Raw genomic sequence first — 23511 nt, forward strand, 5'->3', positions numbered from 1 at the left:
CTTTTTATATATATATATAAATATATATATATATATATATATATATATATATATATATATATAACTTAACGTATTTATTAACATATAGAATAAAATGTCGGCTCACTCTTTCACAAATACAAATCAATGGAGAATATTTAATTGGCCTGTATTTGTAGCATAAACCATTCCTTGGCCGGGCTGTGGTGCCCATCTTATGCAATTTAAACTGACATATCCAGTAGACCCTGGAATATATAGCAACAATTTCCTAATAAGCACCATATTCCTTTTATTATCTTTTATATCTATATCAGTTCTCATGCTACGATGGCGCCAATCTTGATCCTGTCTATCAATGTCATCATTATTTTGTCTCGTATTACCAAAATTATCAATACCATGGATAAATTCATCCGTTCTATACGAATCATTGGGTTCATATGAGTTATAACATTCTGGGTCAATTTGATCTACTAAACATTGTTTTTCTTTAGTAGATTCTTTATCCGTGAGCTTGTAAAGTAATGCCATTAGAAATCCTCTTGCGCGACTTCTTCGTGATGCCAAACCCACTAGAAGATGTTGCCTTGTTGGTGACATCGATACAGAAACAACCGTCTGATCAATTTTCGTCGAATAAATTCTTTCTCCTAAAGTTTCCCATTGTAAACTATATATACCTGAAATATAATGTTCGTAGATTATGTTAAAGAAAAAAAGTAGGAAAAAAGAATATGAAAAAAAAAACAAATGGGATAAAAAAAGATGACAAAATAATTATTAACGCGTTACTTACCTAAAGTTGTCGTAACATTTATACGCCCCGACGGTAACAGTGTTGTTAATAATTTCCCATCGGACGAAATATCAATACTTGCGTCATTATGAATCTTACATTCACGCACAACAATGTTTTTCTTAGCTAAAAGACCACATTTTATTTATATCAAAAGTAAAAGGAGGAAATACTTTAAATTGTACCAAACGTACTACACATCTGTGATACTTACAATCGGTTATGTCTGGAATTTCACCTGTAGAAAAATCCCATGCTTGAACCCTATAACTCTGAATTTCAAAGCCATTAACTGTCATACTAACTGGTATATGATCTGAAAAAATTAATAACATAAATACACAAATATATATCTACACACCCAAGGAAAGGCTAGAATTTTGTTAGAAAAAAAAAAAAAAAAAAAAAAAACCAGCGCGTTTCATTGTAGATACATTTTACATTTTACTATAGATTTTTAAATATTTAACAAGAATAAATAGTATTGTGTATAATAGAATTTATACCTCCTAAGTCGATATCATCGCTATCATCGTTTCCAGTATCTTGTCCTCCGCCACTTATTCCTCCTCCATCTCCATCTCCATCTCCGTCTCCACTTCCACCTCCGCCTCCGCCTCCTCCACCACCACTACCTCCTCCTCCGCCACCTCCTCCACCTCCACCACCACCACCACCTCCTCCTCCTCCTCCTCCTCCAGTACTATTACTAATATTTCTCACTGCTGAATTGGTATTCCCAAATTCAGAATAACGTACGAAGCGATTACGCCACATAGCTTGTGCAAAAACTATTGGATTTAATATTTGATGTATTCCTAGATTCTGCTGAAAATATTAATTATAACATCATTCATTTTCATCGAACTATAACATTTTATTGTAAAATGTTCTTCTATAAATTATCATTAAAACCTACCCTGTATCTATTATTATTTTGATGTATTGAGCTTGGTCCAGGTTGATGATGATAATAATTATAATTGTTATAATTATTATTATTGTTGTTATTATTAACATTAATACTATTATTATTATTATTATTAAAATTGTTGTTATTATTATTAATATTATTGTTATTATTATTACCATTTCTTTCAACGTCATTAGGAAAATTATCAATAATATATGGCGAAGGAATATGAGATGGAGCATTATGTCTCCTTCTTTGATTTCCCGATGAATTATGCAATTCGTTCAATGGAATCCCATTTACTCGTATAACAGGAACATTTAATTCTTGTCTGCGAGATATCCCGTTTCTATAAGATATTCTACGTCTGAAACGTTCCCTTTGAAGTGTAAGATATCTTCTAACATATCCTCGGATAGGTGTAGAGGAGGCTCTTCTTATTATCGATGCTGATAAGCTAGATCCTTGAAAATTTAATGGTCTTCTCGTACTCTGTTCACTTGGAATAAAGTTACCCCAATTCGAACAGTTTGGTCTTGGAATTCTTTGTTCAATTTCTTGTGCATGCTGATTAATACCAGAGGACATATTTCGCCAATTGTTTCTATATCCTCTGTAAATTGCTGCATTAAGCTCATGTAAACGTAACTCAAAAGAATCATTATTTCTGTAGGTAATATTATTATCTAGAGATTGCACATTACTTTGTCTTCTATTTTCTGTAGAACTATCGGTATTAATAGAACTATTATTTTGAGTCCTTTCAACTATATTTTGTACCTCAGTAGACAAAGCATGTTCTGATAAATTATGACCTGTGCTTGTACCTGCTTGCTCAAACTCATCATTATTTTGTGCAGTGTAAGTGGCGTTATCAGTATTTATGGAATTATTCACGTGTGAAGTTAGATTACTCAAATTTTGATGTTCCTCTGTAGTATTGCCTTCTGATTCTGCATCAAGTAATTGTGGATGAAAGAACAATCTTTTTAAACGTTCTGCCATATTGTGATAATTTCTGTTAGCATGTACTGAAAAAAGATCTTCTGTATTTGCCTGATTCATCTCGAGAGATGTACCAGGATTTTCTGTATCAAGATTTCTTTCAAAAATTTCGGTATCGTCATTATTTTCTGATATCACTTGCACATTATTACTTGAATTGTATTCTTCTCTTTGTAAACTATTGTCTGAACTATTACTTCGAGGTATTTCTGTCCTATTATTATTTTGAGATGAAAGATCGGAACTATATGGCCCATATTGACTAGACTCCAATTCTCGTCTCGTAGTTACCAATTGAGCTAATAACAAATCCATTAATTCTAATGCTAAGTGCAGTAAAACATACATTTCTATAAAAAAGAATTATGATTACAATTACATCATAACAAATTCATAAATTAATGAACGTTTTGAACTTACTATAGATTTGTTCATAAAGCATATTACTTTGTGACCCATTTTCAGGTCTGTTAGTTTCAAAGAATTGCGTCAAACCTTCAACCATTAAACTAAGAACTTGCCTGAAATCAGAAAAAAACTTATATGAATATGAAATGTACACTTTAATAAAAATATCATACATATATTAACCATACAAATCTTACCTAGCTCGGAGACGAGTGGCTTCTCGAATCTGTTCAATTTCTTGATTTTCATTATCCGTGACATTGTCTATTTGACTATCACTATTAAAACCTCTACCGATATTATTATTTTGAGCCAAAGCTCTTTGTTGACGAACTAAGAACTCCAATCGAAGTATCATTACTTGTAAAAATTCTGAAGTACTTTGCACTTGATTTCTTTCACTATTATTTTCATTGGACGTACTATCGCACATATGCGGTGGATTTCTACGTAAATGCCATGGCCTTCTTACATTTTCACAAAAACGAGAATTGTCATTACTCGATTGTGATCTAGAACCTCTTTTAGCTCCCAGTGACAATAATCTTGGATTTCTTAAAATAAAAATGAAAGAATAGATATGTATATATGTATATATTATTTAAAAAATTACTAAAATATAGTATGACAGTCTATACACCTACCTTAAGTACATTCGACGTCCATATTTACAAATTCTTTGGTACATGTACTGTCTATTTTGTAAATTGATATTACTTGACGATGATTCGGGTTGTACTCTTGGATTCAAACTTTCTGGAATATTTGATGAATCTTCTGTATTAGTATTAATGTATTCGTCATTATTAGTATTGTTATTAAGATGCGTATTTACATCTTCGGAAGAATACTCTACATTTTCACTCGTCCGCACTGTTTCATTCGTAACAGAACTTGGATTATTTATTTCGTTATTAATTGAATGTGAAACGCTAGGTGATTGCGAACTTGTAGTAGTGATCGCAGAAATTGTTGGTAAGTTTGACGTGATTCCAATATTAGAAACTAAACTCGATATGCTTGGTAATTGTATATTTTCATCGTTGGTTGTTAAATTCGAATAAGTATGATCATTTATCGCATTATTCGTGTACTGCGAATTATCAGAAAGATTACAGTTCTGACATTGTGAATAAAGACCGTCCAATATATTCGATAAATTATGCGGTTGCATATCTCGTAGTTCTGATTCACTTGGTAATAAATTTGAAAGGCTTATGTTTGTCGAATTTTCTGTCCCATCGTTATTGTTATTATGACCTTGCAGATCATTGTTCACAAATTTGGATGATTTCGTTATCCCCGTAGATGTTGACGGTTGATCTTGATCGCATACTTTTGTATCACCAGTCTCGTTATTCTCTCTCTTATAACTTTCTAAAAGAATCTTTTTGAAGTTTCTAGTAGGTTCACTTTGAGAATCTGTCGATACCGAAGAGGAATTTTGACCAGACGTCGAAGGTTTTGCATTTGTACTTATATTCGATTGTTCTGTCGTTTCATGATTATTATTTTGTCTCTCAACTCGTACGGTTACATGTAGCGAACGTATTTGATGTTGCAAGTCTTCGCACATTCTACGAACATGCTGTAGTTGAATAATTTCTAATCTGGCTCTGCAAGGAATAGGTATATAATAAAGAAAAAAAAAAAGAAAAAAAAAAAAAAAAAAAAAAAAACTAATTTATTTAACATATACGTATATGTGAATTAAACTTTTTATCAAAGATATATATATATAAATATTTCTGCTCAGAGAATTTTAAACATACCTACACAAACGTTGCATATTATTTATGTGCCGTCCAAGAAGACGTATTCTCAAGCGAATTTCTAAAGGATGAAGACCTACATCTCGATTCAGGGACAATCTCCATCTTCTGAATCCTTCTCCAGTTATATCTCTGCTAGCATTTAATTCACTCATATTATTATCTACAGTTCTTTCAAAAGTAGAATTATTATTTCTTAATTGATTTTCAACTTGATTATCTTGTCTTTGTTGTTGATTTTCCATTGAACTTTCACCTTCTACTCTTTCTCTCTTTAAAGGAATATGTGTCTCTTGTGTGTTATTTTCATTGGTTGAATTTTCTCTTTTCGCCGACGTACTACCACTTGTATTCGCAGGAGGATTTATTGGTTGATGACGATGCGACGAACTACTCGAAGAATCAACTTCTGGTACTGTACATTGTTCTAGCCTTCTAAATTGACTTTCTTGTAAACTTCTAAATGGAAATAACGGTGGCTGTTCGTAGCTTAGAGAATTCGCCGGCATAGAAGCAATTTGATTTCTATTGCAGAACCTATTCTGAGCTCTTTGAATCATTTCATCGTTTATAAGTCTTGTATGCGTTGGATCATTGAGCGACGATGTACGATTATTATCATAATTTCTATTGGATGAGTCTAATTGAATCCAACGACTGGTCCATCTTCGCGAATTAGAAGCATTACTTGTACTGGCTTCGTCAAGATTGGAATCTGAATTACTATTTTCTTCCAGAAGCCAATATCCATTCTCTGATTGTTCTCCGTTATTTTCATCGTCCAAAGTTTCACTGTGTAAATTTCTTGTATAATACTCTTGCTCTGTGCATAAATTTCTTATAATTACATCAAATATTCTTCTGAATGAAGGGGAATTTCTGTATAATGAATAACGTGGTTTAAACAAGAAAATGAAAACGGAAAGATTGAGCGTATAATAAATATATTGTTTAAACATTATTTCGTTATAAAATAAAATTAAAAGATACCTTTGTTGATCTCTTAGGTCGGATGATACCTCTGGTGCATTAGGAACAGTTCTTGTCATTCTAGTAGTTCTGAGATCAGGTGCATTACCGTTTCGTACTCTTCTTGCATAATTATAATTATTCATCATTCTGTATCCATGAAGAGGCGCATCCCATAAATGATGATAACGAGGTATTGCCTCAGAATCTTGAAAACCTTCCAATGGATTTCTAAATTTATATACATATATATATATATATATATATATATATATATATATATATATATATATAAACATTATATTTCATGTGTTACAAATTTATAACATAATAATAAAAATATACGAGGGCAATTTAAAAAATTCGCAATTTCTCTTTTTTACGTTTCATTCTTAAAGCGAAACACGGGACACTTTTAAAAGAAAAAGGTAAAAAAAAAAGCCAATTTTTCAAGTTGCCCTAGTATGTATAATATACCTTAATAGAGTTCTATATGGTTGTTCTACGGGAGGGCGATCCCTTCGTGATCGAATTGGCGATATATTTGCAATACCAGTGATTAATTTTCTTCCGAGATTATCAAATGCTACATATCTAAAATATATTTTTAAATTATATTAAATTCATTATATTATTTGAAAAGAAGATCAGAGAAATTTATCAAGATATTAGTAAATGATATTTATTACCTCACTTTTTCTTTATCCGAACGTGTTGAAGCTACTGCAAAAGGTTCGGATTGACTCCAGTCCCAAAAATGAATTTCATTATAAGTTGCTATTACAAGTAACTGTTCGGATGGATGAAATGCAAGAGATGCAATAACTGTACGACTTTCAGCATTCCATACTTCGCTACCTCCCTAATTAGAATATCCATTTTATTTCTATATATTTATGATTTTAATTAAATAATATTACATTAGAAAATATTTCAATGGCTTACACTTAAATCCCATACACGAACTTGACCACCAAGACAGCCAGAAGCTAATATCTGACTTGAAGACGGATGAAAAGCTATACACCATGGTGTACGTGGATGGCCAGAAAGAGTTCTTATATTTTTCCCTGTTTTAACTTCTGTAATATATACATTGTGATTTCCATGCGTAGATGCCAGTTTAGTCCTGAAATATAAGAGAAAATTTTCAATTATGTTAAATATCTTTTTACGAAAAAAAAGACATACCCATCAGGACTAAAGACCATTAAAAAAGTTGCTCTAGGAACACCAGGTAAATCACATTTCTATAAAAATAGAATTTCATAGTACATTGTAATTATGATTACAAACAAAGAAGCTAGTACTACATACTTCTTTTGCAATATATACATTCAAGCTACACAGAGATATACATAATTGTATGGTTATACATACCAACTCCCTATGACTCTTCAAAACAAGATTTGTTTCCGCTATCGATTCAAGTTCTCGTGTACTAGTTTTATTTATATTATGAAGACCTAAATCTCTTAACATTAGGTTGCGTATCACATTCTGAGATTGATTGCTATGCAGCAATATCGACCTTTTTTTGACTTTCCCCATTTATTACTCCTGCTTTGTAGATTCTATTACAGATGGTATGAAAAATATATTTTTAACAGGAATAAGAGAATACAATTTGAATAAAAATCAAGTGGCTTAATAGAAACAATTCATTCTTTAATTCAAATGAGATACTTTCAATCGCAATACATTCTTGTGCAAAGAAAGTACATGAAAGTGTAATATTTACAATGTTGACATTGATATTTTTAATTGTAGCTTTATTTAATAAATACATTGAGCATGAAATTATATATAATCTATCAAAATGAATTATATATGATATATATATATATCATTTATTTATGAAGGAATAATAGCAAGATTATTACATATAAAATTTATAATATGATTACTCTTTCTTTTTTCATTTTTAAATGAACATATTATAAATCAAAACGACATATGATTAATAATTAATAATCATTTAAAGGTAGTAAATGACCTTTATATACTTGTTATTTTAAAATTAACAAATACTTTTTAACCCCTAATGTAAAAGTTTACATTGTATTTAAATAAAAAAAAAAAATATATATATATATATATATATATATATATATATATATGAAGATAATAAATCATACTCTTCTAACATATTACCCAAGTAGAAGAAGTATACAAATAAAAAACAAAGCTCGATTAAACAATAAAGATCTAACTTCATTCTCTATTTCAATTTATATAATTATTATATTAAGAACATAATGTTTAACTTTTCTTTTATAATATGCAAAAAATATTTTCTAACATAACTTTTACAAATATTACAAAAATATTTGTAAAAGCAAATTCCTTTCATTATAAAACTATAACAATTGTATATACACATACATATATATATATACATATAAATATATATATACATACATTAAATATCAAGGTTTATCCTCTATCAAGGTTATTTATAATATCTCTTACAATTATCTAGTATGTATAAAAATAACAAGCAATACCCAAATGATTGGAATCTGTTAAAATGTGAAAAATTAAATGACATTATGTTGACTAATGTAGTATATAAAAAAAAAATTATAATGCAATTACATATATATATATCTTTTTTTTTTCGAAGTAATTACCTACTCTGCATCTAATTGTTTACCGAGGGCACTATCTAAAGCATTCACGAGAAGAAATCGCCACTTAATAGATTCATAATATCGAGCTATCAGCTTGAAATTGAATCTCCAATGGACATATAATCCAGCTGGATGCAATTCGTTATGCGATAAGCATTCATGAGCGTCGTTTCTTCATCGACTTGATACTCTGCGTCATCCTAGAAAGAAATTCCATTCGAAGATGGTTTTGAAAATTGTATGTGACCGACTTCCCCTTAGTAAAAGAAAAGAAATAAAAAACGGTTGCCTCGGAAAAAAAACAATGCGAACTATTTTTATGAAGTGATCACTGTAATAATAATAATAATAATAATAATAATAATAATAATAATAATAATAATAATAATAATAATAATAATAATAATAATAATAATAATAATAATAATAATAATAATAATAAATAATAATAATAATAATAAATAATAATAATAATAAAAATAATAACAATAATAATAATAATGACAAAATAGAAAAAAAATAAAAAAAAAAAAAAATCAACAACGATCTACCAAATGCACGTCTTAAATCCCTCTTTTTTTTTCAAATTAATTTTTTCTCGATAAAAAAAATGTCACTCTCTTATATTACGTAGCAACGGTGTCACAAAACGAACACTTTGTTTAAACCAACAATTAACGTCGATCTAGAAACGGGTTGCTCACGAATGAGATAAACTAGGCACTTTAAGTAAAGCAGCAGAAAGAGCTTTGTTCGTAAAACAAACTGACAGAGGTTTAAAGTTACTGATTTTTCTAAGTCATTTGCCGATTGGTCTAGTTACAATATGGTAACTTTAAGGCAAACCGGCGTTATTTTTAAATATGGCAGTTAAAGGAAAAAGTGGAAGGGATGATAAGGTATAGGTTTAATCTATATATTGGTGGGATCCAATGAAAGCGTCATAAAATTGTTCAAGATACTGTTGAATAGTATATTTCTGAATAAATCTATATTTCTCTTTGGTCATTTCTATCCTTGAAAGCTTGTAAGTAAATTCATGTATTAACATTTATTTTAATTATTAATGTTTCGTAAATAGATAGATTAAATCTATATATATATGTATATATATATATATATATATATAAAATTTTAATGATCATTATTACATCCGGTAGTTTCTCAATGTCGTCATCTGATGAAAATGATTGTATGACTTTACAGTAAATCGGTTCATAATTAAGAGAGATGTAATGTACGAAATTACACCGGTTGAAATATACATTTATAAATAGAATCAAATTAATACAATATGACACATTCGAAATTATTTAACCTTGATAATTAATCAATATGTTTTATGTATAATTATTCATTGAGAAATGATATTACTTGAATAAATATATATATTGTTAATATTACATGTTACTAAATATGTTACAATTGTTTCATGAGGAATTCAATTAATAGCGGATAATTAAAATTTATTGTATTTCGCTTTTCTAATTATTCTCTTTTTTTGTTATTATTATTATAATTATTATTATTATTTACTAATAATATAATAGGTAAGAATAACTAAAAGTGCTAAGATTATTTTTGTTAATGATCGATAAGTAACGTAATTGTCCGCGTAATTATTAATATTTCGTTGGAAGAATTTTCGGCGTTTGCAAATTTTTTTACTGTAGTAGAAATTTCTCGAAAGTTTTATTTACGTAAGACCTTTCGAAAGATTTTTATCTCTCATTGCAGTATCTTTGCATTGCCTTTATCTCGCGATATAGTTATCTATTTGATGAGTTGACTGTTTTTTAATTAGAATTTTACTTTATCCGTAGGGGAAAAAAAAAAGAAATTGTTAATAGTGAATTTAACTCAATATATTATCCTCTGATAATATTAATCATACTGTCGTTACAATTATTCGTTCTGCAATGAAATTAGAGGACGTCCCTTTATAATTATCATTTTTAATTCGTACGAATATATTTTTCTATTCATTTCAGAAAAATGCCTTCCTACAAGTTGACTTACTTTCCTGTAAAAGCATTGGCAGAGCCAATCCGTTTTATTTTTAGTTATGCTGGAGTTGAGTTTGAAGACGTTCGTTTTAATTCCAATGATTGGCCAAAGATAAAACCAAGTAAGGACAAAATAGAAAAGATAATGTCAAATCCAAACAAGTAGATATACCTTTATATAAAGACTGAATTTTTCTTTCGCAGCTACACCTTTTGGACAAGTACCTATGCTGGAAGTAGATGGAAAAAAAATCAATCAATCTACTGCCATCGCTCGTTATTTGGCTAAGCAACATGGTCTTGCTGGAAAGAACGATTGGGAAGCTTTAGAGATAGATGCTATTGTTGACACTATCCATGATCTTCGTGCAAGTAAGTTATTTTTATATTAATATTGAATAATTTGAATAATTATATTACATAGATTTATATCTAATTGTTCATACATTTATTTCAGAGATCGCTGCACACCATTATGAACAAAATGCCGAAGCTAAGGCAGCAAAATTAAAGGTAGCTGAAGAAGTAGTACCATATTTTTTGGAACGTTTGGACAATCAAGTAAAAAATAATGGCGGCTACTTTGTGGGTGGTGCCTTAAGTTGGGCAGATTTGACTTTTGTCGCTCTATTGGATTATTTGAATTTCATGTCAAAATCTAATATCATCGAGAAATATGATAATCTCAAAGCATTACAGGAAAAGGTTCTTGACATTCCTGCTATCAAAAAATGGGTTGAGAAACATCCGGAAACTGGATTCTGATTTCTTTTTACAAAATTCTTGATCATATATTAAAAAAACATGTATTTTTATGACTATAAGAGAGAATTAATTACATTTAAATATTAGTTATTGTTGCATGAATGTTATAAGTATTTACAATGTTTGCTTACGTTTTTACAGCTTGAAAAGAATTGAAAAGTATTTCCATTGTAATTTTGTATCGATAATAAAGAATTCATTTTATTAATATTTTCAAAGAGAAGAAAAAACAATTAATCCCCTATTAGAATAAATACAAAAAATCAAACTTAATTAGAAAAAATATTAAACGATATTTGAACTACGAAAATTCATTTCAATAGCGTGTAATAACAAAACAATTACACACACACACACATTAGTTACACATATATACATACATTTAATCAGACAATATTTTTTTCTCTAAATCTATTTCCTTACACAAACATAAAATGTGTTAAATTAACGCGTATTTTTTATTACAAAAAAGATTAAAATTTGTATCCTTCGAATAATCTAAGTCTTATAAATATTTTATTCAAGAAGTGAGTACGTGCGTTATCTCACGATTTTCAACGAATTCATTTCGCTGTTTACTATTGTCGTATAAATCTTATAATTAATAGTATAAATGATAATATCACGAATATATATTTGTTAATTAAAAATTTCATCTAAATTTTTTCTTCTATTATTTATTAATAATATATATGACATTAATATATAGTCATAAAAGTCGTACAATATTCAAATAGTATAAAATATATAGGTTATAAAAATGAATTTGATAATAATATCGAATTAAGTTTGAAAAGTCAATTAGATCGCATATATCAAATATATACGTATATTTCAAAGATGAAAATTTAAAAAAAAAAACTTCCTTTTTAAGTTTTGTATTTGATGTAACTAGATCTGGTTTTAACCATATATATTTCATAATCAGCATTCGATGTGTAGTACCTTGAAATGGTGAGTTGCGGCCGGCACTGTGCTCTTCATTGATATTAGTTACATTGGGAAAAAAATTTCATCATTTTGTGAAACGATTATTAACATAATATATTAAATATGGCGAGCCAATTATTATTATCTGCAAAAAGATTGGAAAAAATTTTATTAGTGTCCGTTCAAAAGGGACACTTTGATACATTTCAGGTATGGGTTTAATATAACATAACCTATAAATAATTTATGATATAACATTTTTACTTATAACATTGATATTTATGAATCAACATTTAAATAATTTTCGATTAATTCATTAGATCATATACGTTTACTGAGATATTATTCTTAATATTTATAATTTTCATTATCGAAATGCAAATGTTTTCTCTCATTGAAAATACATTTATATATTGCTTATATATCGTGAATATAATTATATATATTGTCATTTAAATGTAAAATAAAACGTATTATAATTCTATAAATATATTAACTAAATAGAACTACGTATTTTTTTCAGTTGAAAAGACAATTGTCATTTTTGAAAAAATGTTATACAATGCCTGTTTTTGAAGAATTGCAACAACAATGGAGATTATTGTGTATGCAATCACCTAAAGGATTTGAAAAATTTTTTAAACGAGGTAAACAAAATTCCAAGACCTTTTTCTTAACAATGATAATAATAATAATAATAATAATAATAATGTGAATATACTATCTAAGTAAATAAATTAATGTTATATATAAAGGTGGGGCAAAGCCAAATAAAGTTGATGAGCAAACAGATAAAAAATCAGAGAGCACATCAAATAAAGATGCTCAATCCAGTAAACAATCGTCATCTAGTCCTAAAGGTTCTGAAACCAATTGGACATCTAAGATTTTTGGTACAAATTGGCAGCAAGGGCAAGGAGGCAAATCGTTTGGCGATTATGATAAATATACATGGTGGGGATTGCTTTTTTTAGCAACTATATCCGCGTTTTTCTATTTATTCTCAGAAGATATATATTCTCGACAAGTTACATGGAGAGAATTTGTCCACAAGTAAGTAATCTATATTTGTTAACATAAAATTCTAATTATATTTGAAATATATTTTTTGACATATACGGTTCTCTCTTTTTTTTTTTTTTTCCCCTTAAATTTCAGCTACTTAAGTAAAGGAATGGTAGAAAAATTGGAAGTTGTAAATAAAAAATTTGTTAGAGTCAAACTTTTTCCTGGCCATAGCATAGATGGATATGTAAGTTTTAACAATCCATTATATCCCCTAGTATATTATAATGTATTAACTATTGCATCATTTAATTCGTTGGTATAATACAAACAAGTTGATTTACAATGTACTTTCTAGACTACATTATGGTTCAATATTGGAAGCACTGAAACTTTTGAAAGAAATTTAGAAAATATTCAAATAGAATTAAATATAGAACCTGAAAATGATGTTCCCGTTGTATACAAATCTGAGGTAGAAGCATCGACTATACTGACATATTTAGTGCAATTATTTTTCTTTGGTACTTATTAAAGTTATTAATTGTTATTTTAAAATAAATCATTTACAGTTAATTTTAATCTATTAAATAATTTTATAGGGCTAGCTATATACATGCTGCGACGTTCAATGGAAGCAATAAGTGGAAAAGGTGGTCGAAGAAGAGGATTATTTGGTGGCGTGATGGAATCAACCGCAAAATTAATTAATTCAAAAGATATTGACGTTCGATTTAAGTAATTTGTTATTCCTGATTATGTGTAAATTTGCTATACTCTAAAGCGATAAATTAGATTTTATATATGCGTTATTTAAATGTAGAGACGTGGCTGGGTGCGAAGAAGCAAAGATTGAAATTATGGAATTTGTAAATTTTTTGAAAAATCCAAAACAATATATAGATCTTGGGGCGAAAATCCCAAAAGGAGCTATGTTGACAGGTATATAAATATTAATACAAATGCAAATTAATAACAATACCGATGAGAAAACGCATGTATGTATAATCTGTTGATTATTTTTTAGGTCCTCCTGGAACAGGAAAAACATTGCTTGCTAAAGCAACGGCCGGTGAAGCAGACGTTCCATTCATTTCCGTGTCAGGTTCAGAATTTTTAGAAATGTTTGTAGGTGTTGGACCTTCTAGAGTAAGAGATATGTTTTCTATGGCAAGAAAACACGCACCATGTATTTTATTTATCGATGAAATCGATGCGGTAGGAAGGAAAAGAGGAGGTCGTAATTTTGGTGGGCATTCAGAGCAAGAAAATACACTTAATCAACTTTTAGTGGAAATGGATGGTAAAAATTTCTCTCCAATCTCTATTGGAATAAATAATAATAATAAATTTTTTGTTAAAATTTTTTTCTCTTCATTTCAGGATTTAACACGACAACCAATGTAGTTGTCTTAGCGGCAACTAATCGAGTGGATATTTTGGATAAGGCACTTTTAAGACCAGGTAGATTCGATAGACAAATTTATGTTCCTGCACCTGACATCAAGGGACGTGCTTCCATATTTAAGGTGCACTTGGCCTGTCTAAAAACATTGTTAAATAAAGATGACTTGGCAAGAAAAATGGCTTCCTTAACACCTGGTTTTACGGGTATATAAATATGAAAAATAAGAAATATATAAAATTTCATATAAATAATGATATAAATAAACTTTTTTCTTAGGAGCTGATATAGCTAATGTTTGTAATGAAGCAGCTCTCATAGCAGCAAGAGATATGAATGATAATATTCAACTATCACATTTTGAACAAGCCATTGAAAGAGTAGTAGCTGGTATGGAAAAGAAAACAAATGTTTTGCAACCGGAAGAAAAGAGAACAGTTGCATATCATGAAGCTGGTCATGCAGTGGCAGGTTGGTTCTTGGAATATGCAGATCCGCTTTTAAAGGTATTTTTTTTTTTTTTTTCAAATTTATATACCATTATCCAAGATTATCAATTAGCTTAATAAGTATTTTCATATCCCTTAGGTATCTATTATACCAAGAGGAAAAGGATTAGGGTATGCTCAATACTTACCACGTGAACAATATCTGTACTCGAAAGAACAATTGTTTGATCGAATGTGTATGACACTTGGAGGTAGAGTATCGGAAGAAATATTTTTTGGTCGCATAACAACAGGTGCTAGAGATGATTTACAAAAGGTATTATAAGATAATTGTTAACGTGCAAATAATGAATGATTTATTTACAATGACAATAATTTTGAACAGATAACAGAAAATGCCTATGCTCAGATCGTGCAGTTTGGTATGAACGAAAAGGTAGGAAATGTCAGCTTTGAAAGACCACAACCAGGTGAAGCAACTATAGACAAACCGTATTCCGAGAGTACAGCACAACTTATTGACAGCGAAGTGCGTCAGCTAATTGATAGCGCGCATAAACGTACACGTGATCTTCTTACAAAGCATAAGGAAGATGTAGCTAAGGTAGATTGATTAACGTTAACGATATCGATCTTATAATAGACAGATACAATAGATTCTAACGCTTGTATGAATCTATAGGTCGCAGAACGTCTTTTGAAACAAGAGATTTTAAATAGGGACGACATGATAGAATTACTTGGACCTAGACCATTCAAAGAAAAATCAACCTATGAAGAATTCGTTGAAGGCACTGGCTCCTTTGAAGAAGATACCAGATTGCCAGAAGGTTTACAGGAATGGAATAAATCTAGAACAGAATCTGATGATAAATCAGAAAGCAAAGAGAGCTTACCTTCTAATCCACCTTCAAAAACACCATCTACCGAAGCAACTAAAAATCAACCGTGAAAAAGATTGTAATTGTATTTCATCAAACTATAGTCTGTCAAGTATATCATTCGTACTTTGTATTATAGCTCAAAATACATTATTAAAAAAAGCTAGAATATAGTATAACTATACTCAGCTGCATCAGCTGTCGTAATGATTAATTTAATTAAATCATTTATTAAACGTTTGCTTATACAAACTTAAATATATAATTCATGTAATATAATAATTCTTTCTGCATCTTTCGCTAATAATACTTATCGAACTAAGAAATGTTTTATGGAGATCCCAATATTAATTATAGATATCGATGAAGAATATATATACGATGTATTGCGAACGATATAGTTGTTTATTTTCTTTTAATAAGATATGTGCTTACAGGCTTAAAAAAAAAAAAAAAAAGAAAAAAAAATATCAAACGAAAGTATGCAGAAATTACAAAGTATCAGCTTGCCTTATCTTCTTCTTACGTAGAAAATTTTTCATCGTTGGTGCCTAAATGATATGTTATTTGCATACTTGATAATGCTTACTTACATAAATATTTGTACAAGAAACAGATAATATGGATCATATCTTGCGTTTTAATCCAGTATCACGAAACGTTTTACACTTTATATATCGAAAACTATTACGTTTAACATTAACGTTAATATATCATTGGATTTATTTTTGCAAGAATCATGGATATCAGGATAGTTGATGTTGAAGTAAAGGATATTAGATTTCCTACGTCGTTAAAGGCAGATGGTAGCGATGCTATGGTAAATAGTATTGTCATATTTTGACGAAATAGTTCAATGAAATTATATTAAAAAAAAAAAAAAAAAAAAAAGAAAAAGAAAAAAAAATCAATGATTGTGAAGATATGACTTTTTCTATTTATAGCATACAGATCCCGATTATTCATGTGCATATGTTATTTTAAAAACTAACACAGATATTCGTGGATATGGATTAACATTCACTTTGGGTAGAGGAACTGAAATTGGTAAAATAATGATTTTTCTCAATAGTAATAGGTTTTCATTAAAATTATACATATGAAATTAATTTCGATTTGTTTTATTTTTAGTTGTTCAGGCATGCAAATCTTTGTCCACTTTGTTAAGAAATCAAAAAGTTTTAAATATCTTCAATGATTTTGCATCATTCTGGCGAAAATTAACCAGTGAATCACAATTGAGATGGGTATATATTGATATTTATAATTTTAGATGAAAAAATGATGAAACATATATATATATATGTATATATATGTATGCTAATTTTTATTTCAGATCGGTCCAGAAAAAGGTGTTATTCATCTTGCCACAGCTGCTATAATAAACGCTTTGTGGGATATGTGGGCTCGTTTAGAAAAAAAGCCTGTTTGGAAACTTCTTGCAGATTTAACACCCGAACAATTAGTTTCTACTATTGACTTTAGATACATGTAAGTTAATTAAATAGAATGTAGAGTGAATTTGTAAGAGTATATTAAAGATTTTAAAAATATTTTACTTATAGTACCGATTTTATTACAAAGGAAGAGGCAATACAAATGTTAAAAAATAATGAAATAGATAAAAAAAAACGCGAAAAATTCTTAATCGAAAATGGATATCCTGCTTATACTACACAAATAGGCTGGTTAGGATACAGCGACGAAAAAGTTAAAAAACTTTGTAAAAAGTTTTTAGATTTGGGATTTACATCTTTTAAAACAAAAGTTGGTCAAGATATAAAAAACGATATTCAACGATGTCGTTTGATACGCGAGACAATTGGATATGAAAACAAGCTGATGTTAGATGCTAATCAGGTTTGGGATGTTGAGGAGGCAATTGAATGGATGAAGCAATTGAAGGAATTTAAACCAGTTTGGATAGAAGAGCCTACTTCGCCGGATGACATTTTAGGCCATGCTAAGATTGCCAATGAATTGAAGTCTATTGGTATAGCTGTTGCAACTGGCGAGATGTGTGCAAATCGTGTCATGTTTAAACAACTGTTACAATCAAGAGCTATCCAATTCTGCCAAATAGACTCTGCCAGAATAGGTGGAATCAACGAAATATTAGCTGTATATCTTATGGCTAAAAAAATTGGAAGTAAAATCTATTTTTTAATATTTAAAGTTAAATGCATACATACATGTATATATATATATATATATATATATAATTTATTTTTCTAGTACCAGTATGCCCACATGCTGGAGGTATAGGTTTATGCGAAATGGTTCAGCATCTTCAAATGTGGGATTTCATATCTCTTAGTGGAACAACTAGGGATCGTGTTATAGAATATGTAGATCAACAACATGAACATTTTGAAGATCCAGTAGAGCTTAGAAATGCCTGCTATATGCCACCTATTACTCCAGGTTATTCGACTAAGCTCAAAAATGATTGCATTTCGAATTATATCTATCCTGATGGAACAGAATGGCAACGTATATTTAATAAAGGAATTTATCAAAAATTTGTCAATTAAAGACTAACGTACTAAAGGCTTTTATATAAAATTAATAAGTTTTAAATAGAATTTGTTTACTTACAACATTGTACAATCAAATTGAAATGATTAATATAACTATAAAGTATATATAACAAATATAAATACTTATAAAATTTGAATAATAATTAAGCTATATATCTCATGTATCTTTCTTTTCTAAACGTGATTTCACATAGTCTGTCTGTAAAAAGAAACAAAAGGTACATTGATAAAGTAGTTATATAATGAATGCACAGACATCAAATATTTAATTTATTGTTAATACGTACGTTGACGAACCATAAAGAATTGGGCTTAAACATCGTTCGTTTGATAATGGACATATTTTCTACAGGAGAAATAACATGTAAATGAAGATGATTTACTGTGTTAAATGGCGGCCAATGGAAACCAGTCCTTGTAGAATTGATATCGAGTCCTTGTTTTTCCACTATTAATTGAACACAAGCAATAATTTTATCATCTGTAAAAAAAAGAAGATCTCGAAATTCCTTTCTTAAATAAAATATTATTTTGAAATAATCAAATTTAATTTTGTTAACTCACAAAGCTTGCTGTCGGCAGGTTGTAACTCTTTGGCATTACGTATATGCTTATTTGGCAAAATTAAGTAATGATGATCCGATGCTGGATTGATATCTTTAATGCACGTAACGTTCTCATCCTATGGATATATTTATATTGTTAATTAATATAATTAAAATTTGATTTTTTAATATACTGTTATATATCAATAAAATTATTGATCTTTTTAAATATCATCTATCTTAATGGTTTAATTAACAATGTGGGTCAAAAGTCAAAATCAAATAAAAAAAGAGTGAACTTTATTCTAACAAATTAAATTTTACTTGCCTCATAAATCTTTTCACTAGGACTTTCATTTCTTATTATTTTACAGAATATGCATTGTGCTTCGGCGTCCATATGAAATTGAAATTATTTATTAATGAAAACTAATAATTTTGACAGATCACTGTCTACGATATGAGAGGTTAGTCCCTGGACTTTTATTAACGTATTATATTATTAATAATATGTATTTCGCGTTTCATTAATTTCGTGATTGTTAAAATTTTTTTTTTTTTATTAAAAACCACCTCGCAATAATTTCAAAAGATCAATAACATTTTTATCGTTACGATAACTTGAGTAGTTCGAAAAAGTGACTCTGTCTACTTGACTTTTCTTTTGTGGAATTGGAAAAACGCAGTGCGCATGCGCCGTGCGGTATTTTTCTTTTGAATTAACACTTGCGCTCAAAGATTTGTCGACGTTCAAATCTGTCTTTTAATTTTAATTGTTTCTCTTTTTCCTTTTTTTTCTCTTAAAATAATGGTTTGTACTCATAATTAATAGACAAACATTTTTCTGATTGCGGTAGTTTTTAATTTAAAATATATAAACTGTACATATATTCATAAGTAGTATATATATTTATATATGTATATTTATGTATAATATAATAGTGTGTTGTGAGAGCCTAATAAATTATATAACGTATAACATATCCAATACGTGTGGCAGTCGAGCTGAAGGAGATTGATAAAAAAAAAAAATCTCCTTGAAAATGAAAAAAAAAAAGAAAAAAAAAGAAAATGTAATTTACTAAGTTGCAATACATTCGCAATTATCATAGCTCTTCGCCATTTGTCCTGGTTCCACTGTTGGCCGTGTAAATATGAATTCTACATACAAAAAAAAAAAATTAATGAAGAAAGTCTAACAGATGACTTTTCACATCAGAAAATGAAAGAACGTGTTCCTTGATATCGATTCTAATATTTTGGGGAAAAAAAAAAAGAAAAAAATTGGAAATTTTGTTTCAGCGCGCATACCTTAAACTTCTTATTCATGAATTGCACAATGATATAAATAGCATTTTTTCTTGAAACATTACATAGTGGAATTCCTTGCGAATATTACTAAATATATATATATACATACATATATATATATGTATATATATACATATATATATACATATATATATATGTATACATAGATATATCATACATACACATATATATATACATATATATGTATATATATATACACCTTCCTTCACTTTACCTATAATATTATGTTAAACAAACACATACACAAATTTCGCTCGTCGATTTCATCCAAAGAACAAATTTTTCAATTTGTTATGTATATTATATCAAAATTGTAAATAAAAAAAATCTTTTATATATATACATATATGTATCTATATATATACATATATATACATATATAATTATATATATATAGATACATATATGTATATATATAAAATATACGAATTAAATAACAAACACATGTGTGTGTGTATGAGTGCATGTATGTTTGATTGTGTGTGTGTGTGTGTGTGTATGATAATGACAATTTTCTTGATATAAATGAACGACATGCTTATCTTCATGAAATATTTATATCTCCCCGATAGGCCCAATAAAGCCTGTGTCTGTGGTGTCTCTTACATAGCTAAAAGGATTTTTACCGGGATTGCCCAGACTGTACAGTGCTTTTTGTTTGTTCTTTTTTTTTTTTTATCTTTTTTGCGTTTCTCTGTGTTTTGTTTTTGTTATTTTTTTTTGTTTTTTTTTGATATTTTTTTTTGTTTTTTATAAATATCGCTTATAAATAATGATTAATTTATAGTTCCGATATGACAGAAAGAAATCATACAATATACAATAATATCCGTTAATTACGGCGCGATCATGTTCTTAATACTGCAGTATCTGCCTCTCATGATTCTCAAAGAACGATTTCTCTTATATCGTTAATCGTTGAATCGTTTTTCCCTTCCCATCCCTACTCCCTCCACCTATATTCTTTTTTTTTTCTTCTTATCTTTGTCATTCTCTTTGTCACTTCATTCATATATAGATATAGATAACCGAGGTTAACTATTTACTATAACTTAACGATCTAATACAAGGGTAAATTTCAGCTACCCTGATAAGACATTTGATCGGGAATCGTGGACGAGTGATTCTGCGTTGGACTTTGATGAAAATGTGGATTGGTGCCATCCTGTGATAAGTCACCGACTACTGGTTCTTCGTATTTGCCTCTTTTAAAACGTCCGTACAACGAGGAATAGGGTAAGTTGTAATGAATAGCTGCTTGATTGATGCTCATATGACCTAGCCTGTAAGATATATATATAATTATTAATTATATTTATATATATGTAGTCTCTAAGTGGGGACTAAAGGATCCTGGATGATTTTAAAAATTAATTATTCTTTTCTGAAAGTTTTTTTTAAGACTTAAATCATTTTCTGTTTCTCTTTCACAGATTGTAAAACTACGAAATTGATCTAATTACAAGCGTCTAATTTTTTAAATCATCTAGGAACTTTTAGCCTTCACCTAGAGACTTTTGATCGATCTTATATTTAGTAAGGATGAAAAAAAACAAAAAGGTAAATACCTGACAGCTTCGAGAGCTTCAGTCATAGCATCTTCACTCCAAGGTGTAGGATTACTTCTACTAAGTTCAATCCCTTCTCTTTTACACCTACCATAGAGAGTTCCCGTGGGAATACCAAATTCTGTCGAGGCTCTCTGGACAGACGTCTGACCAGATCTTATTGCTTCTAAAGCACGATCCAGATCGGCAGGTGACCAAGTAGTGGGACTCGCGTTAAAAGGTGCAGCTAATCTAATACCCTCTCTTCTTGCTATTTTGTAGAGAGTACTAGAAGGTATACCAAAAGCTTTCGACGCTTTGTTAGCCGAAATCGTTCCTGTTCTTAATGCTTCTAATGCATTATTTAAACTCTCGTCGCTCCAGGATTTCGTAGGTCCGTCCTTTTTTGGCGTGTCGATGCCTAAACGATGAGCTCTTTGCCAGAGCGTCGTTGATGGGATACCAAATGTAGCTGAAAAATAATAAATTTAGATTGAAAGGGTTATCTAAAAAAATTCATAATGTATGCGTATGTGTGTGTGTGTGTGTGTATGTGTGTGCAGGTTATATATTATATAACACAGAATTATGTATTTACCAGATGCTTTCGTAAGACTCATGTCGTGATTCCTTAAGGCTTCCAACGCGGCGTCCATGTCGTCCTGAGTCCAAGATTTGGTACCATGATGATGTGAACTCGATTGTCCAGAATGACCTCTCGAATTGTTTTCACCCGAGTCCGAGTGAATCGAACTGCCAGAAGGCATAAGTCCGAGAAGTTCAGGCGTGATCATCATCATATTGTCGCTATCCGCTGCATTTTTTGAGCTTACGCTCGCTCTATCCGACATGTGACTGTCGATATCGATTGTGTCCGAAGAATCCATCGTGTGCAGAGTTTCGAACTTGATCTTCACGCTATCGCAATTTTGTATCTCTGAGTAAAAAGATGAAAAAGTGGAAATAAATAAATCAATAAGTATATAACTTCACAATAGAAAAAGTTACTTGTGGAGAAAGATGTACGATTAGGTCCGTAGACGAGAAGATCGTTAAAAAGGTAAATCTAGACGCAAGCATCATAAACGAGGCTGCGTGGGCCGTCACGAATAGAGCAACGCAAATCTAATCCCGGTCAGTTAAGCACGATTAGACCAATTACTTTGACTCCCTCCTAGCCTAATGACCGACTAGTCTTTTATCCTGCTTTTCAGATTGACCAGTTCTTGCACCCTTGTTGCATTATCATATCTCATACATGTAAATATATTTATCACAAAGAAAAAGAATAAGTATTATATTCAAAAAGTGTTAAGAATATATATTATTTTTATATATACTTTCCAATGTAACCGAGTTCCCTTACCAGTCGAATGATGATCAGAGTCTCGCAGATGAGTAATAGTGGTACCGACCAAAGTAGCGCTCGGTGGTGTGGGCTGTGTTTCCGGAGGCAGATCTACCTCTCCAGGATCTGGGTGATGACCGTAATGACCTAGCCCTGTGTGACAGAACATGTCACCTTTTTATTCCGAGTGAAAAGGGTCTGTCCCCACCGGCCCTAAAACTGGTAAACCGCCCCACACCTGTAACCCTCGAAGTTCCGAACGTGATCCAATTGCGTGATG

The 23511-nt window shown here is 29.8% G+C and overlaps 6 protein-coding genes across 19 annotated transcripts in view; 3 read left to right on the top strand and 3 right to left on the bottom strand.

Moving 5' to 3' along the window:
- Positions 1-29: 29 nt before the first annotated feature.
- Positions 30-9244, bottom strand: LOC118444319 (uncharacterized). 8 transcript variants are annotated; one of them, XM_085660922.1, is made up of 17 exons: positions 9109-9244; positions 8479-8678; positions 7226-7419; positions 7037-7095; positions 6791-6974; positions 6535-6707; positions 6323-6439; positions 5867-6076; positions 4877-5755; positions 3749-4720; positions 3302-3658; positions 3117-3217; positions 1698-3046; positions 1285-1606; positions 993-1094; positions 779-904; positions 30-662 (listed from the first exon to the last, which is right to left on the bottom strand). In XM_085660922.1, the coding sequence occupies exons 3-17, from the start codon at positions 7394-7396 to the stop codon at positions 124-126; spliced, it is 5661 nt and encodes a 1886-aa protein (XP_085517048.1). In that variant the 5' UTR covers positions 7397-7419; positions 8479-8678; positions 9109-9244; the 3' UTR covers positions 30-123. The 8 variants fall into 8 exon arrangements, with proteins under 8 accessions (XP_085517048.1, XP_085517049.1, XP_085517052.1 ...); XM_085660923.1 differs by having other exon boundaries at positions 9134-9219; XM_085660926.1 differs by having other exon boundaries at positions 3749-4681; positions 9030-9217.
- Positions 9245-9345: 101 nt separating this feature from the next.
- LOC118444185 (glutathione S-transferase-like) lies at positions 9346-11459 on the top strand. Its single transcript, XM_035872224.2, has 4 exons — positions 9346-9505; positions 10470-10606; positions 10689-10856; positions 10942-11459. Exons 2-4 carry the CDS (start codon positions 10474-10476, stop codon positions 11247-11249), a joined length of 609 nt encoding a protein of 202 aa, XP_035728117.1. The 5' UTR covers positions 9346-9505; positions 10470-10473; the 3' UTR covers positions 11250-11459.
- Positions 11460-12159: 700 nt separating this feature from the next.
- Afg3l2 (AFG3 like matrix AAA peptidase subunit 2) lies at positions 12160-16312 on the top strand. The gene is made up of 13 exons (XM_035872192.2): positions 12160-12389; positions 12703-12826; positions 12935-13232; positions 13338-13431; positions 13543-13708; positions 13787-13922; positions 14008-14126; positions 14212-14487; positions 14568-14795; positions 14869-15095; positions 15178-15354; positions 15424-15642; positions 15721-16312. The coding sequence occupies exons 1-13, from the start codon at positions 12303-12305 to the stop codon at positions 15988-15990; spliced, it is 2421 nt and encodes an 806-aa protein (XP_035728085.1). The 5' UTR covers positions 12160-12302; the 3' UTR covers positions 15991-16312.
- A 138-nt stretch (positions 16313-16450) lies between these two features.
- On the top strand, positions 16451-18453 carry LOC118444180 (mitochondrial enolase superfamily member 1). The gene is made up of 6 exons (XM_035872215.2): positions 16451-16739; positions 16864-16966; positions 17051-17166; positions 17256-17410; positions 17485-18068; positions 18155-18453. The coding sequence occupies exons 1-6, from the start codon at positions 16659-16661 to the stop codon at positions 18451-18453; spliced, it is 1338 nt and encodes a 445-aa protein (XP_035728108.1). The 5' UTR covers positions 16451-16658.
- Positions 18454-18516: 63 nt separating this feature from the next.
- Positions 18517-19688, bottom strand: LOC118444186 (adenosine 5'-monophosphoramidase HINT3). Its single transcript, XM_035872225.2, has 4 exons — positions 19333-19688; positions 19024-19141; positions 18747-18940; positions 18517-18658 (listed from the first exon to the last, which is right to left on the bottom strand). The coding sequence occupies exons 1-4, from the start codon at positions 19402-19404 to the stop codon at positions 18617-18619; spliced, it is 426 nt and encodes a 141-aa protein (XP_035728118.1). The 5' UTR covers positions 19405-19688; the 3' UTR covers positions 18517-18616.
- Positions 19689-20756: 1068 nt separating this feature from the next.
- The window catches only part of Psq (pipsqueak), a 45771-nt gene continuing 43016 nt past the window's right edge, over positions 20757-23511 (bottom strand). For 6 of the 7 annotated variants that reach the window (XM_085660930.1, XM_085660929.1, XM_085660928.1 and 3 more), the window contains 4 exons: positions 23250-23405; positions 22482-22820; positions 21905-22355; positions 20757-21619 (listed from right to left, as the gene is read on the bottom strand). In XM_085660930.1, the coding sequence (XP_085517056.1) occupies positions 21415-21619; positions 21905-22355; positions 22482-22820; positions 23250-23405 (1151 nt within the window). In that variant the 3' untranslated portion in view covers positions 20757-21414. The remainder of the gene's footprint in view (positions 21620-21904; positions 22356-22481; positions 22821-23249; positions 23406-23511) is intronic. The other variant, XM_035872189.2, reaches the window with a different exon arrangement.

The sequence above is a fragment of the Vespa mandarinia genome, chromosome 13 (assembly GCF_050613455.1).
Source record: "Vespa mandarinia isolate Hongniang chromosome 13, ASM5061345v1, whole genome shotgun sequence".
NCBI classification, from domain to species: Eukaryota; Metazoa; Arthropoda; class Insecta; order Hymenoptera; family Vespidae; genus Vespa; species Vespa mandarinia.

Bases quoted from the DNA above. Each gene is read 5' to 3' on its own strand.
- LOC118444319 (XM_085660922.1), bottom strand. From the start codon at position 7,396: ATGGGGAAAGTCAAAAAAAGGTCGATATTGCTGCATAGCAATCAATCT. The intron at 6,975-7,036 runs GTATGTCTTTTT...CTTATATTTCAG, and splicing joins ATGGTCTTTAGTCCTGATGG to GACTAAACTGGCATCTACGC. The intron at 3,218-3,301 runs GTAAGATTTGTA...TTCTGATTTCAG, and splicing joins GCCACTCGTCTCCGAGCTAG to GCAAGTTCTTAGTTTAATGG.
- LOC118444185 (XM_035872224.2), top strand. From the start codon at position 10,474: ATGCCTTCCTACAAGTTGACTTACTTTCCTGTAAAAGCATTGGCAGAG. The intron at 10,607-10,688 runs GTAAGGACAAAA...TTTCTTTCGCAG, and splicing joins TTGGCCAAAGATAAAACCAA to CTACACCTTTTGGACAAGTA. The intron at 10,857-10,941 runs GTAAGTTATTTT...CATTTATTTCAG, and splicing joins TATCCATGATCTTCGTGCAA to AGATCGCTGCACACCATTAT.
- Afg3l2 (XM_035872192.2), top strand. From the start codon at position 12,303: ATGGCGAGCCAATTATTATTATCTGCAAAAAGATTGGAAAAAATTTTA. The intron at 14,796-14,868 runs GTATATAAATAT...CTTTTTTCTTAG, and splicing joins CTTAACACCTGGTTTTACGG to GAGCTGATATAGCTAATGTT. The intron at 15,643-15,720 runs GTAGATTGATTA...ATGAATCTATAG, and splicing joins ATAAGGAAGATGTAGCTAAG to GTCGCAGAACGTCTTTTGAA.
- LOC118444180 (XM_035872215.2), top strand. From the start codon at position 16,659: ATGGATATCAGGATAGTTGATGTTGAAGTAAAGGATATTAGATTTCCT. The intron at 16,740-16,863 runs GTAAATAGTATT...TTCTATTTATAG, and splicing joins CAGATGGTAGCGATGCTATG to CATACAGATCCCGATTATTC. The intron at 17,411-17,484 runs GTAAGTTAATTA...TTTTACTTATAG, and splicing joins ACTATTGACTTTAGATACAT to TACCGATTTTATTACAAAGG.
- LOC118444186 (XM_035872225.2), bottom strand. From the start codon at position 19,404: ATGGACGCCGAAGCACAATGCATATTCTGTAAAATAATAAGAAATGAA. The intron at 19,142-19,332 runs GCAAGTAAAATT...ATATATCCATAG, and splicing joins CTAGTGAAAAGATTTATGAG to GATGAGAACGTTACGTGCAT. The intron at 18,659-18,746 runs GTACGTATTAAC...TTCTTTTTACAG, and splicing joins ATTCTTTATGGTTCGTCAAC to ACAGACTATGTGAAATCACG.